At 41.8% G+C, this 17,409-nt stretch overlaps 1 protein-coding gene across 2 annotated transcripts in view; it reads right to left on the bottom strand.

Annotated features, from left to right (window-relative positions):
• The window catches only part of LOC139423200 (DEAD (Asp-Glu-Ala-Asp) box polypeptide 10), a 62,998-nt gene that overhangs the window by 24,329 nt on the left and 21,260 nt on the right, over positions 1 to 17,409 (bottom strand). For both annotated transcript variants that reach the window (XM_071174929.1, XM_071174930.1), the window contains exons 12-15: positions 16,204 to 16,292; positions 15,484 to 15,844; positions 1,958 to 2,077; positions 964 to 1,134 (exon numbers count right to left, since the gene is read on the bottom strand). In XM_071174929.1, coding sequence (XP_071031030.1) covers positions 964 to 1,134; positions 1,958 to 2,077; positions 15,484 to 15,844; positions 16,204 to 16,292 — 741 coding nt within the window. The remainder of the gene's footprint in view (positions 1 to 963; positions 1,135 to 1,957; positions 2,078 to 15,483; positions 15,845 to 16,203; positions 16,293 to 17,409) is intronic.

Below are 17,409 nucleotides of genomic sequence, written 5' to 3' on the forward strand. Positions count from 1 at the left end.
CTGTGTGCCAGACTCAGACATGTCTGTTATTGTCATTTGGGTTTCAACCTGCGATATACTATATATGGGATTAAAAATAGAACCTGGAGTGGGAGGGACGGGTGCAGCACGACAGGCTTTGCCTTCTCTTCTGGGCAAATCTAGAACACCCATATCCAAACAGAGTTTCAGCCCCAGAACTGTACTAGCCCACATTTTTGAGCTTTTACTGCAGTAGAACTGAGACGTTCTTTTAATAGCTTACATTTTGACCTTGTTATACATAAAAGCTAAAAAAAAAAAAGGCAATTAGATATCAATCATGTTTATTGAGAGATATATATATATATATATATACACAATACAAGGCCTATAAAGATCACCTAGTTTCTGATACATTTTTCTGCCCTAATCTAACAGGTTATTGAATTTAATGTGCAGAGCCCATTTCGAAGCACATTGAATGCTTGGTCTTGCCTTCCCTTGGCCTTGCCTTCCCTTTCATCTGGTCCCCACTGATACTGTGCAGCTCCAACAGCTGCTTCAAGTCATTCCAGAGACCCATCTGGCCCATGCCTGTCCTCAATCACTGAGGTTATAACCTCAGGGCGTGTGTGTGTGTGTGTGTGTATATCTATGCATATGTGTGAGCGTGCACGTGTCACAGCTGTGACATTTATTTTTCATACAGTACCTGCTGGGTGCAGAGTGGGGGAGATTAAGTTGGAGCATTTAACTGGCTCCGTTGACAGCGATTCGTATAAACATCCAACCAGGTGCTAAGGTACCATAAGGGACCTTGCAGCAGTAACAATACAGGAATATATTATGTCATGTACATTATGATTATGCAGTTTGTACTACTTCATTGTCACCCCCCCCCTCTGCTTGATTTGATGCATTTTTTTTGGCTGACCTTTGACGGCTGTGCGGCAGTCTTCACCCGTGTGTTTGTTTAACTTAATGATTGTACTACAGTCTTACCCTGTGTTTCTCTTTGACTTTACGCCTGTACTCCAGCTTGTCAAACTCCTGGTCCTCTCGGCGCAGCCTCTCTCTGGCCTCCTCCACATTGATGCCCGACGTGCAGTCATCCTCCTCCCCCTCTGTGGCTGGCACGGCCGTCCTCTGGAGCGGGGGCCACTGCTGCACCATCTGGAGAGCGAGGGGCATAGACCAACACAGTTAAATCACAACACTGCAATGGTGCCATCTCATTTTCAGCTGGATAGGAATCAACACATATGCACACACAAAAACATTTATCCACACACAAACAACACACGTTTAGTCTCCTTAATTACATGTGCAGCTGGCTGGGATTCAATGCAGCCAACACAACTAAACATCACAGGTGCCATCTAATTTTCTCACAATGATGGTTGTAATGGCAAAGCAATTACGCTGAGACTCAGAATTGTAACTTTAAAATGTATACCAAAGAAAAAAACATTGATTTCAAAGTTCAACAAAACTCTAGGCACAAGGACTACTTTTTATGTTCCACAGAATTTTACAAAAACACATTTATAGGAAGAACTGTACAGATACAAAGATTGGTAACAGAATAAAACTGAGGAAGAAGTTACCGTAATTAATACATACATTAAACAATAACTGGAAAAACTGTGCAGATGCAACATTTGGTAACAGAATTACAGTAAAATCTCCCGCAGTTTTATTGTTACCAATATATTGTTACCAATATATCTGCACATGCTTAATTTATACAAATGATTGCGCAAATTATCCAAAGTCATTGTGCATAGAGTTGTTTGTTTTGTTCAACTTTAAAATCCATGGTTTTTGTTTGGCAGATATTTTAAAGTGAAAAATCTAAGCGTAAATCTGTTAGCGTGGAATTGCCCGTAAACAAACGGGTTCTCTTATTTAGCTGATGCAGAGCCTGAAGCCAAAAAATGGTATCACTGGATCTGACTCAAAATAAAATGGAATGTAGATAAATGTTTGCACAAACCTGTCCCTCTTCAGTGAAGACTAATTTGGTGTTGACTTGGAAGTTTCTCTTCAGGACTTTCTTGGCCTCTTTGAACTTGGTCTCTTTTTCTGTTTTCTTAATGGTGTTACTGTCAGTTTCCTGTAATGAGAGAGGAAATGATAACAATGCTGCATATATTTACATTTATAAACTGGGTGGTTCGAGCCCTGAATGCTGATTGGCCTATGACAAAAACACATTTTTACTGCACTAATTACATTGGTAACCACTTTATAATAGCAATAAGGGACCATGGGTTTGTGATATACGGCCAATACCAGTGCTAAGGGCTCTTCTTAAGCACGACGCAATGCAGAGTGCCTGGACACAGCCCTTAGCTGTGGTATACTGGTTATATACCACCACCCATCGGGCCTTATAGCTTAAATAAACCTAACACAATCGAACCGCTAATGTAACACCTCATAATATTGATCATGTTGACTTCCCTGCCTGAAACAGTCAGTCCCTGCTACAGGTAGCTAGACAACTTTGCCATTATGTCAGCAGGTTAAGACCGGAGACTCAGGAATGCTGACCAAGACAAACTAAGCATCTTTACAGAGAGCCATTAGGAGTGTCCACACATTGCCTCAGCTGATTTTTTTGCAAAAAAAAATGCATTTCCCAGCCCCTGACAGAGAGCAGTTTTGCGATCTCTATTGGTAGTAAATAGTTTAATTCTTAAATTAATGTCAAACAATTTACAGGGCAACTGGCCTATCTTCTGAGGTAGGAATCAAGACAAAGGTCAGTAGTACACTACAGCAGCAGCCTACTCTCTCAAAGTGAGTAAAAAGAGTATATACAGTATGAGTCAAAAGTTTGAAAACACCTCATTCAAGGGTTTTAAAATATATTTTTTTACGATGTTCTACTTTGTAGGATAATAGAAGACAAACTATGAAATAAAATATGGAATCATGTAGTAACCAAAAAAGTGTTAAACAAAACAAATCGCTGCACAACTATTTTCAGGTCTCTCCAGAGATGATCGATCGGGTTCAAATCCAGGCTCTGGCTGGGCCAATCAAGGGCATTCAGAGACCTGTACCGAAGCCGCTCCTGTGTTGTCTTGGCTGTGTGCTTAGGGTCGTTGTCCTGTTGGAAGGTGAACCTTCGCCCCCAGGCTGAGGTCTTGAGAGCTCTGGAGCATGTTTTCATCAAGGATATCTGTACTTTGCTCCATTCATCTTTCCCTCAATCCTGACTAGTCTCCCAGTCCCTGCTGCTGAAAAACATCCCCACAGCATGATGCTGCCACTACCATGCTTCACCGTAGGGATTGTGAGAGGTTTCCTCCAGATGTGACACTTGGCATTCAGGCCAAAGAGTTCAATCTTGGTTTCATCAGTCCAGAGTCCTTTAGGTTCCTTTTGGCAAACTCAAAGCGGGCTGCCATGAGCCTTTTACTGAAGAGTGGCTTCCATCTGGCCACAAAGGCCTGATTGATGGAGTGCTGCAGAGATGGGAGAACCTTCCAGAAGGACACACATCTCCACAGAGGAACTCTGGAGCTCTGTCAAAGTGACCATCAGGTTCTTGGTCACCTCCCTGACCAAGGCCCTTCTCCCCAGATTGCTCAGTTTGGCAGGGAGGCCAGCTCTAGGAAGAGTCTTGGTGGTGTCAAACTTCTTCCACTTAAGAATGATGGAGGCCACCGTGTTCTTGGGGACCTTCAATGTTGCAGAAACGTTAGATACCCTTCCCCAGATCTGTGTCTCTACATAATTCTGTCTCGCAGCTCTAAGGACAATTCCTTCAACCTCATAGCTTGGTTTTTGCTCTGACATGCAATGTCAACTGTGGGAACTTATATAGACAGGTGTGCCTTTCCTAATCATGTCCAATCAATTGAATTTACCACAGGTGAACTCTAATCAAGTTGTAGAGACATCAAGGATGATCAATGGAAACAGGATGCACCTGAGCTCAATTTCGAGTCTCATAGCAAAGGGTCTGAATACTTATGTAAATACGTTTTTTAATCTTTAATAAATGTGCAAATATTTCACTGTCATTATGAGGTATTGTGTGTAGATTGATGAGAAAAAAAAACATTGAATCAATTTTAGAATAATGCTGTAACGTAACAGAATGTGTAAAAATAATGCACTGTAGATAAATAATTATCCATCAGTCACTTAACTTCCTGTTGAGAATTAGAATAGTGGACTACACAAGGTGCCATATTTGATTGCGCATCGGCAGTTTCTCTCTTGTTATGTCAGTCCCTGACAGTAGCTCAATTAGCCATGTCAGCAAAAAGATGATTTGATTGTTAAGTTATTCTAGCCTGTCATCATGTCCGAATGTGCGCCCAGGGGCCCTGACCTCCAGGGGTCCCCATTCAGGAACCCTTGTGATTTTGTTAGTCACTCTCAATCAGATATATTAACATGGCATTAATCATGGAAAAAAATGTGTATAATTGCAAGAAATTCACTATAAAAATTGCTACAACATTTTCTCTCCTCCCCATGGCATGAATCATGGAAAATTGTGTAGAATTGCAGGATATTAACTTTAAAACTAGTAAGTCTTGTTTGGTTACCAAGGCAACTACTGTCACTATTAAACTTGCTAGCTACTTCAGTGGATATTGAAAACATTTCTACCTGCAAATGTGTTAAATTATAGCCATGGTATAAAAGGGATAATTAACTCTGGGCTCTGGAAAATAATACAACTCAATATAAGGTCAGTGCCTCAACTCGTTCATTATTATTCAAGAAATTAACACAATTTCAATTGCTCCTTTAATTAGAATCTGGCCTAAATACAACCTGTAGGCTTTATAGTGCTCCAATGTTTGCCCAGATTTAGATCTCTGGTTAAGCGGTTGACAAGGACACTAGGCATAACATAAACAAAGGGAATCTGATGAACATCTTTCAGTCCCGAATTGGCGTTTCGCGACAGTGATTATCCCCTAGGAATGATTCTGTGCGAACAAACGATGTTGTCGATGTAGTCAAAGCAGGAGGATGAATCAACTTTCCTTGACACATCCCAAACAATGTGCTCCATATCCAGAGCAATAGAGCACTATGCCTAGGGTCTTAATCAAACAAGCCCTTGGAATATGACTTGACTAACCAGCACTAGACCCTGCTGAGCTGGCACTCAGAAGATAAATATTGCATGCCAGATTATTAAGAAACTATTTTCACTTCAGAATGACCTAGGGCTACAAGGCGCTGCCTCAATGGCCGGCTTTCAGAATTTCTACCACACAGTTTATGTAGGCGTTCTCACTAAACCATATGTTGATGTATTTGGGGTCCAATTGGCAAGGTGGTGCATTTTATGGTTCAATAAATGATGAAATTCCTCCCTTGGGGACATTGATCGCCATCTTCAATTAGGAATAACTGATGTGAGCTTTTGATAGAGAGAAAAACGTGTTTAAAAAACATGTGGCGGTAAAAACTAAATAACAGCCCATGAAATTGTTGGCTATTATGCTGGGATACTTTGTCATACCGAAAGACATTAGATTTCCCCCAGCCAAATGAAGGAGAATTGTTCATTTTCTCAATAGAAATAGAATGAAAGAATGAATAGAACGGACGTCCCAACACAAGTCAATGACGCAATAATGGGTGGACTGTCAGCCATTTTGAGTGTACGCATGTAAGGAATTAAAAGCAGAAATTGTACCCTTCAATCAGTTGAGTCAACTCAACTGACATTACAACAACAAATACATTCCATTGCATGAACCACATCAGTTAGCATAATTTGAATGAACATCCTACATTACCATGGCAATCCAGCATTAGTTGATAGAACATTCCAAATTAGCATGAAAATCATTTCATCACAATACCAGGCAGCCATTGCGAGTGTACCCATGAGTTTCCCAGTCAAATTGCCAGGGTTAGCGCTTCCAAGCCAGTTCTATTAATTATATTTCTATGACTCACACTATTCATCTATTGAAGGTTCTTTTTAGAGTCATCTCAGAAAAAAAGGACAGCAAACCATTACGTTTCTATAGTTTGTTCTGCTGACAAACCCAGAGTCTGCCATCAGAAGGTAGTGCCATCAATTTCGAGAGCCCTATTCAAAAAACACATCAAGTGTTCTGAACAAAATGAACTTCTTTGCACAACAACAAACACTAGGAGACTACTGGAGCAATGCAATAATGTGTGGCAGAGGAAAATATGTTTGGGGGGTGGGGGGGGTTCATTCATTCAGCCAACTACTGAATTAGACTTCAACATTCAACCTGTTGCAAAATTCACTTCGTAAACATAATGAGGTCAGCACATCATTAGCAGTACAAGACAACACCCCTCCACCGTCCCACCTCCCTTGTCAAAACCGAATCAGTAAATGTCACTCCCTCTCCATCCCCAGTTTCTATCTCCCCACTGAGAATCTAATTGGAAGGCGCCCAGGACCTCATTTCTTAACCCTCCCAGTTTAATAAGCGTTTCCCACAGGAGGCAGAGTCTCGCCGCGATTCTGAATCAATTAAATATCATTGGGTGTGAAGTTATTGCACTGCATTTATGGAAAAATGATGGGCCCCGTCAAAAATAAATTATTGAGGAAAAAAAAACTATTGAGGAGGAATCCAATACCAGCAGTTTGCACAAAGGCTCATGGCTTTCTGTATGCATTTGAAAAGACTTAAGAAGATGGGGGGCCACAGAGTCAATTCTTACCCCATCTATATTCCATGCATTTTCATCCCAATTTAAGAGCAAGTCTTACCAATTTGCTTTGCTCTCCTCAACCTTTGGACTTCCCAGTGCATGCTGCTCTTATCTTAAATGTTAAAATGTTCTCAGGGTTAGGTAGCTGGCAGGTTGGCCTCTTGAATGGGAGCGACAATGGAAATTTGCAATATGTGAGCTTAGCAGCTAGAGTCGGCAAGCTGTTTTCTCAGCGAAGGAACTCGCTAATCTAAAAAAGGTCCTACCTTTCAAAGTTGAACAAAATCTGAATTAAAAAAAATATAATTAGCATGTTTGTACGTATTTAGCAATTTCGTTAGGCAAGGACAAACAAACTTCAACAATGATTCAGGTGAAACCACAAGACTCATAATGAAATGTGATGCTTAGACACACAGTATATCATAAGCAGAGGGTAAGTTAAATCTCACAGAGGGGTGATTTATTGCTTGTTTCATCACTGGACAGTTGTGCGTTGAGGAGCATTCCTCTCACTGTCAGCCGAGGCTGCCCATTCTGATATGAATGGCTGAGGGCAAATGAATCAACTAGAGTGTGAATCAGACGCTCATCAATCAATTAACCAAACAATCCTTCAATCAATGAGCCGGATCAAACACCACTGTCAACAGGGGGGAACGGGGACATCAAAACAACCTGAAAGGACTTAGTATTATGCAATGGATGGAGTCTCTATAGTCTGATCGTTTAAATGATTCCTTTTACCCATTAGTATACTGAAGTGTTGGTCCCATTTGTCATCATCTGAAATAAAAGATCCCAAAAATGTTCCACGCGCACAAAAAGCGTATTTCTCTATTTTTGTTTATGCACAAATTTCTTTACAACCCTGTTTGTGAGCATTTCTCCTTAGCCAAAATAATACATCCACTTGACATGTGTGAAATATTAAGAAGCTGATTAAACAGCATGATCATTACACAGGTGCACCTTGTGCTGGGGAAAATAAATGCTACTAAAATGTGGACAGCAATGTTCAATACGGCTGTTGCCAGAGAATTGAATGTTAGTTTCTCTACCATAAGCCACGTCCAATGTCGTTTAGAAAATTTGGCAGTATGTCCAACCGGCCTCACAACCACACCGGCCCAGGACCTCCACATCCTTGCTTCTTCACCTGTGGGATCGTCTGGGGATGGGGGGGGGGGGGACTGAGGAGGATATCTGTCTTTATTAAATCCCTTTCGTGGGGAAAAAGTAATTCTGATTGGCTGGGTCTGGCGCCCCGGTGGGTGGACATGGCGCCCAAGTGGGTAGGCCTAAGACCTCCCAAGCTCACCCTTGGCTGCGCCATCGCTTAGGGAATAATGACTACTTCAATTGACTGATTTCCATCTGTAACTCAGTAAAATCTTTGAAATTGTTGCGTTTATATTGTTGTTCAGTATTGATTTAAAAGTAACGGAGAGGAAGACAGCATTGAACTAACACAACTGAGGTGCAACCTAATCTAACTCTAGCATTCCTCTGAATAGAAACAAAGTTCCCTGCGGCTCAGTGGCAAACTATTTAATCACATTTGCCAAATTGACAGTCATAACTCTACAGCACTTACTCGGAAAACAAAACGCAGCATGCACCAACCAGCCTTAAGGCATCTAAGGTTGACAGACAAGGTACACTACATGACTAAAAGTATGTGGACGCCCCCAAACACCTCACTCTAAAATCATGGGCATTAATATAGAGTTGGTCCCTCCTTTGCTGCCATAACAACCTCCACTCTGGGAAGGCTTTCCACTAGATTTTGAAACACTGCTGCTGGGACTTGCTTCCATTCAGCCACGAGCATTAGTGAGGTCGGGCAATGATGTTGGGCGATTAGGCCCGGCTCGCAGTCGGCATTCCAATTCATCCCAAAGGTGTTTGATGCGGTTGCGGTCAGGGCTCTGTACAGACCAGTCAAGCTCTTCCACACCGATCTCGACAAACTATTTCTGTATGGACCTTGCTTTGTGCATGGGGGCATTGTCATGCTGAAACAGGAAAGGGCCTAACCCAAACGATTGGAAGCACAGAATCATCTAGAACATCATTCTATGGTGTAATGTTAAGATTTCCCTTCACTGGAACTACGGGGCCTAGCCGGAACCATGAAAAACAGCCCCAGACCATAATTCCTCCTCCAACAAACTTTACAGTTGGCACTATGCATTCAGGCAGGTAGCGGTCTCCTGGTATCCACCAAACCCAGATTTGTCAGTCGGACTGCCAGATGGTGAAGCGTGATTCATCACTCAAGAGAACGTATTTCCATTGCTCCAAAGTCCAATGGCGGAGAGCTTTACACCACACCAGCCAACGCTTGGGATTGCGGATGGTGATCTTAGGCTTGTGTGCGGCTGCTGAGCCATGGAAACCCATTTCATGAAGATCCAGATGAACAGTTCTTGTGCTGGCATTGCTTCCAGAGGCAGTTTGGAACTTGGTAGTGAGTGTTGCAATCAATTTGACAAACTGAATTGTTGGAAAGGTGGCATCCTATGACGGTGCCACTTTGAAAGTCACTGAGCTCTTAAGGCCATTCTACTGCCAGTGTTTGTCTCTGGGGATTGCATGGCTGTGTGCTCAAATGTAATACACCTGTCAGCAATGATAGCGGCTGAAATAGGGGTGTCCACATACTTTTATATATATATAGTGTATATAAAACTTCTATAGGCAGAATAAATTAAGCTATAGTGTCTGAAAAAACACCAATTGGCTTTGAAAAAGAGAAATTCTAGCATTCTCTATTATATCATAAGCTTTTAGCATACCATCTGTACGATAGGCCTTAATAACCTTAAAGGGATGTCCAACGGATTTGTTTTTGTCAGGAGACAGTTTTAACAGTCTTCAAAATGAGGGAGAGGGGACGACAAGGATGCAATTAGGATAATGGAATTGCGGTGCTTTGCGTTCCCAATGAAAGGTGTCATTTGACACAGAGGACTGTCGACAGGCTCCTGTCCTCTCCTGAGATTGTTATTGCGGGCTGCTCTCACGATTGCTTCAATCAATCTCATCCTAACAAAGCTGCATTTTAAAGGACATCTCCTGGGAATGAGGGATGTGTTATTATGAACGGCTAGCCCCACCTCAAAGACAGAAACTGAAGATTAACGATGGCATTAACGGGAAGCCTTATTAACGTTTAGTGATTCCTAATTTTTTGTATTCATATTACGTTATCCGATGATAGAACGGACAAAAAAAAAAAACACTGATTGACCCTAATGTTTTTAGTTGGAGAATTTTACTTTTTATTTATTTATTAATTTTTACATCATTTGTATTTTCTTTATGTAAATGGGGTGTTATAGAAGAGACCTATTTCACTTGTTTTTGAGAAACATACCATAATCAGCAATTCACTTCCTCATCCTCGTTGTGGAGAATGCGGGCTCTGACAAATCATGAACAAAGGCTCAGAAAAACCCCAAATACGTCCTTTAAGAAATTAAACTCTCTCAGTATAGTGATGCAGGTCTTTAGATATTATACAAATTAAATTCTGTGTATATCCACAACGTTACAGTGCATTCGGAAAGTATTCAGGCCGCTTCACCTTTTCCACTTTGTTACGTTACAGCCTTTATTCAAAAATGGATGAAATTGTTTTCCCCCAATCAATCTACACACAATAGCCCATAATGAAAAAAGCAAAAACAGGTTCTTAGAAATGTTTGCACATTTACACACACACACACACACACACACACACACACACACACACACACACACACCCTTTACTCAGTAATTTGTTGAGGCACCTTTGGTAGCGATTACAGCCTCAAGTCTTATTGGGTATGACACTACAAGCTTGGCTCACCTGTATTTGGGGAGGTTCACCCATTCTTACTTGCAGATTTACTCAAGATCTGTCAGGTTGGATGGAGAGCGTCGCTGCACAGCCATTTTCAGGTGTCTCCAGAGAAGTTCGATCAGGTTCAAGTCTGGGCTCTGGCTGGGCCACTCAAGGACATTCAGACCCAAAGCCACTCCTTCGTTGTCTTGGCTGTATGCTTAGGGTTGTTGTCCTGTTTGAAGGTGAACCTTAGCTACAGTCCCTGCCGCTGAAAAACACCATGCTTCATGATGGTGCAGGTTTCCTCCAGATGTGACACTTGGCATTCAGGCCAAAGAGTTCAATCTTGGCTTCATCAGACAGGAGAATCTTGTTTCTCATGGTCCGAGAGTCTTTTAGGTGCATTTTTGCAAACACCAAGTGGGCTGTCATGTGCCTTTTACTGAGGAGCGGCTTTCATCTGGCCACTCTACCATAAAGGCCTGATTGGTGGAGTGTTGCAGAGATGGTTGTCCTTCTGGAAGGTTCTCCTATCGCCACAGAGGAACTCTGGAGCTCTGTCAGAGTGACCATCAAGTTCTTGGTCACCTCACTGACCAAAGCCCTTCTCCCCCAATTGCTCAGTTTGACCAGGCCGGTCAGCTCTAGGAAGAGTCTTGCTGGTGCCAAACTTCTTCCATTTAAGAATGATGTAGGCCACGGTGCTCTTGGGGACCTTCAATGCCTCAGATTTTTTTTAAATACCCTTCACCAGATCTGTGCCTCGAGAAAATCCTGTCTTGGAGCTCTACAGAAAATTCCTTCGAACTCATGGCTTGATTTTTGCTATGACATGCACTGTCAACTGTGGAATCTTATATAGACAGGTGTGTGCCTTTCCATACCATGTCCAATCAATTGAATTTACCACAGCTGGACCCCAATGAAGTTGTAGAAACATCTCAAGGATGATCAATGGAAACAGGATACACCGTAGCTCAATTTCGAGTCTCATAGCAAACGGTCTGAATTCTTATGTAAATAAAATGTTTTTTAGTTTTAATACATTTGCAAAAAATTCTAAAAACCTGTTTCACTTTGTCATTATGGGGTATTGTTTATAAAAAAATAAAAAATAAATTAAAAAAATTCATTTTAGAATAAGGCTGTACCGTAACAAAATGTGGAAAAGGTGAAGGGGTCTGAATACTTTACGAATGTACTGTATATTCCATTTTGTTGCAGCTAGAGCAATATCTCTCCGTCCATTTTAGCAGCAGGCTACACGGAGAATGGAACAGCTGTATAGACTAAACGGGCTGAGTTTAACAAAATGGAATATGTTGCGGATATATTTCGGAATGACAATTTCATGTGCACAAACTTCTAAGACCTGCACCACTATACTGAGAGTGTTTATGTTTCTGAAGGACCTATTTGGGTGTTGTTGGAGCATGTGTTCATGTTTTTTCAGAACTGCCATAATGCGCAAAGAAGGTTGAGGAAGTGAATTGCAGGTTGGGGTAAGGCATAAATTAGTAGCGTATTAATATGCTCTATACCTTGTGCCAGAATATTGCAGACATTTGAGTCATTTACATTATTGATATTTTAAAAGAATCACTATGTAGGAATCATTACGTCATTTCCTGGTTGCTAAAATTCTAATTGTTCTCCTAATTTTAGTTTGTGTGACGAAAAAAACTATAGTGTAAAGAATATATGTACCATGTAAACCACTGTGAAATATCTTATCCCAACCAAAAATATAGTATTTTCAGCTGTTTGAAGCTGTAGGACAAAACCGAAAGTAAAAGACGCAAAAACAAAACTTAAGAACTGGGAGCATAGAAATAGTACATATAGAACAGATCTACCGCTTCTTCGACTTGCTTTCAATGGTAAATGACAGATATGAATTATTTCCATGTGAATTTGGTCAGGTCGCCCAAAAAGCATCATATTGCAGCTTTAAAACGTGTCAAATGACAATGTCAATTCAACTAATAATTATTGAAACAGCTCTACCTGAAGGAGCTTCCCAACCCCACTAGGACAGGATCAGGCCAGAAGACAGTAGTGAGGGGTCTTTCTGTTTCACTGGGTAAAATGACAATCTCAGAGGTAACAGAGCAGAACAGACCCTGCCGGCCGGATTGAAAAGCTGGGGTGACAAGGGTGAGGTCATCCGGATCTCTATAGAGAAGGCGATAAAAGCACTCCCAAAATAGAGTCCAGACAACGATCGTGACAGTGAGACAACTTAATTACCGTCACATGCTGGGGGTAAAGTATATGGTCTTTCTCAGAGTGTGTTAACTCTGAAAGTTTCCCAGTCTCTTCGATATTCATCAACTCTTATGTGGAACGTTAACTTATTCAGGTCAAGAAATCCCTATACTATAAAACCATTCATTTCATATAAAATGGCCCAAAAATACATTTTTTACTGTTAATGATCTAATGTAAATGTGGCCATTTCACTCAATAGACAGTGTACAAAACATTAACACCTGCTCGCTCCATGATATAGACTGACCAGGTGAATGATAAGCCCTTATTGATGTCACTTGTTAAATCTACTTCAAGCCCTGTAGATGAAGAGGAGGAGAAAGTTTAAAGAAGGATTTTTAAGCCTAGAGACAATTGAGACATGGATTGTGTGTGTGTGCCATTCAGAGGGTGAATGGGAAAGAAAAGATTTAAGTGTCTTTGAACAGGGCTTGGTAGTAGGTGCCAGGCACACCAGTTGTGTCAAGAACTGCAAGCCTGCTGGGTTTTTCACGCTCAACAGTTTCCCATGTGTATCAAGAATGGTCCACCACCCAAAGGACATCCAACGCAACTTGACACAACTGTGGGAAGTATTGGAGTCAACACGGGCCAGCATCCCTGTAGAACACGTTCAACACCTTGTAGAGTCTATCCTCTGACAAACTGAGGCTGTTCTGAGGGCAAAGAGGGGGGCTGCAACTAAATATCAGGAAGGTGTTCATAATGTTTTGAAGGAAAAAAAAAATAAAAATAAAGGATTCTCACCCCATTTAAAGACAGTGAATCATGTCGGACTAGATGGAAAGCCAGCACTCCGCAGCCTCCCACACTCCAGCTGAAGGCACAGTAGATGTGACCCTGGACACCTACAGCATATTCATAGCCCACTGCAGAGGAGTCAATGAAATAGCTAGCCTGGGCTGGCTAAACTCACCCTGACCTCTGTTCAAACACCTCTTCTCCAAACCGTTTCTACCCTACAGCGGTCTTTTTTTAAGGGAAAACTAGGATGTTTTATTTTCAACTTCACATGGGAGCTAGCCCAATTTGTTTGTCCCAAGGTGCACAGAAACTAAATATAAGACGAGAAAAAGCTTGGAAGGACCTATTTCGAATCAGTTGACACCAATTGCAGAGAAAGGAGCAGAAAGTTTACACTGAGTCACACTAGTTGTGTGCAGGGGTTTAAGAGTTGTAGCTGCCTAACTCCTCACTTAACAATAAAGACGAGTGCAACAGACAGCTTTGTCTCAGCCATTGAATTATATTAGAAGCTCATCACCCAAACCAGCGTTATTACTGTGATGAGGTCACCACTTCAGCATCTACATCCCTTGTTAAGGAACGTACACATAGGTGGGGACGGGGCGCAAACAGTGATTTAGAGGTTCTCTCTCCAGCAGAGGAGAACCATCTGCCCTAAATTAAATCTGACATCGATGAGTATCATCCACTGCCAGGTATGCGTGTAGTGATTGAGGCTCCTGGAACATGTTGTTCCCAACTTTTATAGAAACAAAGTGAACTCTACAGAAACACAGAGCAAAGCCAGGCTAAAGCGCAGGATTATATTTACAGTCTTTTTTTGCTCATCTTTATCAAGGGTGCCAGTAATTTCGGTCATAACTGTATATGAGACAAAGGCATTGCAAGTTGGCAACTCAGTAGAAAACAGATGGTTGGAGATGGAACTGAACCGCTTGTCCAACTGGAGACGACAAATGCATGTAAACAAAGTGCACCTAGGCTAGGCATGTATATAGCCATCTGGGTTTCCACAAATTGGCCATTTTGGCAGTTTCCAGAACCATTTTCCTACCTGAAATTGGCCGTGACTGTAAACAGATGCTTGTTGTGCTTGACTGTAGAGACGAATATGTCTCTGTTGGCAGCGTGGCTCCTGACTGAGCTCCGACAGCTTTGATTGTGGTTGCTCACTTATTTGGGCATGCTAATTCTACCTTTTCCCGCTTGCATTGTTCACACATAGGCAGAAAAGCACACACAGCAACACATCTAAGTCGAACAAAAGCCCAAAAGGTTTGTTTAACATCTATGGAGGGTTTATATATACACTATGTTGAACAACATGGAGTAATTGTATTTAGCAAAAAAAAATTAAAGGCACAGTGCAGTCAAAAACATGATTTTCATGAGATCGAAGTGTGGATATATACAGTCTAAGTTGGAATACTGTGAAAATGATACGGCACTTTTAGTGTAAGTTCTGTTTGAAAAGAACATCTGAAATTTCACAGTATTCCAACTTAAGAGTTTTTGCCTGACATCCTCAGGCAGTAAATGAGTTAATAGATCAATAAGAAAGAGTTCCAAACCTCTGCCAATAAGAGCTAGTTTCTCCCCCCCTACTCAGACTACTCCTAGACAGTCCTAGCAATTGCCTTGCTTGAGAAATTGCTCTTTGCTAAAAAGCTATATTTGATTTAATATTGAGATAAAAACTGCTGCATTGGACCTTTAAATAAGTAAATGCAACTTGCGTAATGCGTTAAGTGGACACCAGTGTTTCCTAATCATGGTCCTGGAAATCCAAAGGGATTCATATTTTGTTTTTTGTGCCCAAGCACTACACACCTGATTCCACTAATCAAAAGGTTTGATGAGTTGATTAGTGGAATCAGGTGTGTAGAGCCATGGCAAGAACCTGCACCCCTTTGGGTCCCCAGGTCCAGAATTAAGAGACACTGGTGTCCACAGAACTGGCACCACCACAGGCAGGAGCACCTCACCTCATCATCCTGGTCAACTTCCTCCAGACTGAAGACATCTTTTCTCTTCACTGTGAGCAGGTCCAAGTCCCTCATATCTTCATCCTCCTCGGTTTCATCTTCCCCGAAGATGAGACCCTTAGGACCGGGCTGTACCTTTTCCTCGTCCTCCTCCTCATCATCTTCCTCATCTGAGCTTTGGGATTCTTGAGCTTCGGACTTGAGCCCGTCTCCTCTGAGCTGAGCCTTGAAGCTCTTTAGTTCCTTCTCCTCCTCATGCGGGGCCACATCTCCCGGCCCGCCACTCTGTCCAGGGTCTGCTCTCTGCTTCTGGACTTTGTTGAGAAAACGCACCCTTGGAGCAACAGCGAGGCCCAGAGAACTAGCAAAAGTACCAAAAGGGAAGAATGACATCAAGTTGGAATTTTACAGAAATGTATGGTTCATCATGGTCTAAAAAGGCTAAAATAGCTAGCAGTGGCTAAAGCTAAGCTACTCTATGCTTGAATGAGGGGATGACACAGCTTCTTCTAATGATGCCCCACACCATATTCTCTGTTAAGGCCTTGTGGATAATGATGTCCAAGTCCCCTCACATGCACAACAAACAGGCATATTGTGGCCTGGTTGACATTCTTTCGGGATTGGGAAGCCCTAAACAACTGGAGCAGATCTAAGGAAAACGCTCCACCGCTAGGAGACAGATTAGTGGTCAAAATGGCCCGTGTCCCTTCTACTCACGCTGCATACTCCTGGAGCTTGAGCTGGAACACATCAAAGACGTCTTTGTTTTTCATGAGGTAGACGGAGCGCAGGTAGGAGACGAAACACTGCACAGAGAAAGAGGGAGAGAGTGGTGGGGGGGTGAGCGATATCGACAACTGCCATCTCCTTGAACAGCCAGCCGAGGGAGGCGATGAATCACATGGGATGGTGCAAGATGGTGATAAGGGACCCTCTTCAAGTGGGCTCTCTCCTCAGGAGAAATGTGTTGCCTGTTTCAAATTATTTGTTCTTTTTTCCCTCCTGTTTTTAGTGCTACATTGATATTGATTACAGCACTGCTGGGTTTGGAGCTGGCAAGAAATTAATATCGCGGTACTTGTGCACATACATTACAAACGTGAAATTATGATTAAACAATCTGTTGACGCATGAAATGGCAAAAAGTGGGTATAACAATTGCACCGTCTAGGCAACGAGGGTGTTAATGACAGAGCCAAAAACACACAAAAATAACATATGTAATTTCCATTTTCAATCACATTTTAGTTACTTAGTCAGAAGTGTAAATAATGCAGTATGTAAATGCAGTCCATTACAGGTTGGGCATGTTGTCCAAAAATCTACCGGCCTAACAATTTCTACTGGCCCGGACATGGGGTCATTTTTAAATGCATTGGGGTCATCCAGGGCCTATAGGTTGGCATGCGCCCTCTCTATATTCAGCTATTAAGCTGCATTTGATTCCTATGATATGTATTAAAAAACGAATAATTTAGAAATGAGTCTTTATTCTTTAGAATAGCATTTTTATTAATTGCATGCATTTTTTGTTTGTTTTTCCTTCTTAAAATGACATAATTTACAATCTCAAAATCAGACGCTGCGCCCCTTTAAGACAATTGTGTTCCAAAAGAGATATTGACCTGGCTACAGTAGGCTAGCCAAGACAAACGCTAGATGTCTTTTTGTAGCTTTCTTTGTACAGATTATCAACAGTAGCCAGCATATTTCTAGTATGTTCACTATTGAAGGTTTACTTCTGTAAATCGCTTTCCCTAGCTCAAAATACAATCAGCTCAGTGAGTGAGTAGCTTCTTTTTGCTCCTGACAGCTTGCGTGTGTGCTATGTGAAGGCATCAACTCATGTACTGCTCGAGTAGCTGCGACGCGTGGGCGCGTGGTGGTGATTAAATGAAAGGCCAATCATATTACTCAAATGTA

The sequence above is a fragment of the Oncorhynchus clarkii genome, chromosome 12 (genome assembly GCF_045791955.1).
Source record: "Oncorhynchus clarkii lewisi isolate Uvic-CL-2024 chromosome 12, UVic_Ocla_1.0, whole genome shotgun sequence".
NCBI lineage: Eukaryota > Metazoa > Chordata > Actinopteri > Salmoniformes > Salmonidae > Oncorhynchus > Oncorhynchus clarkii.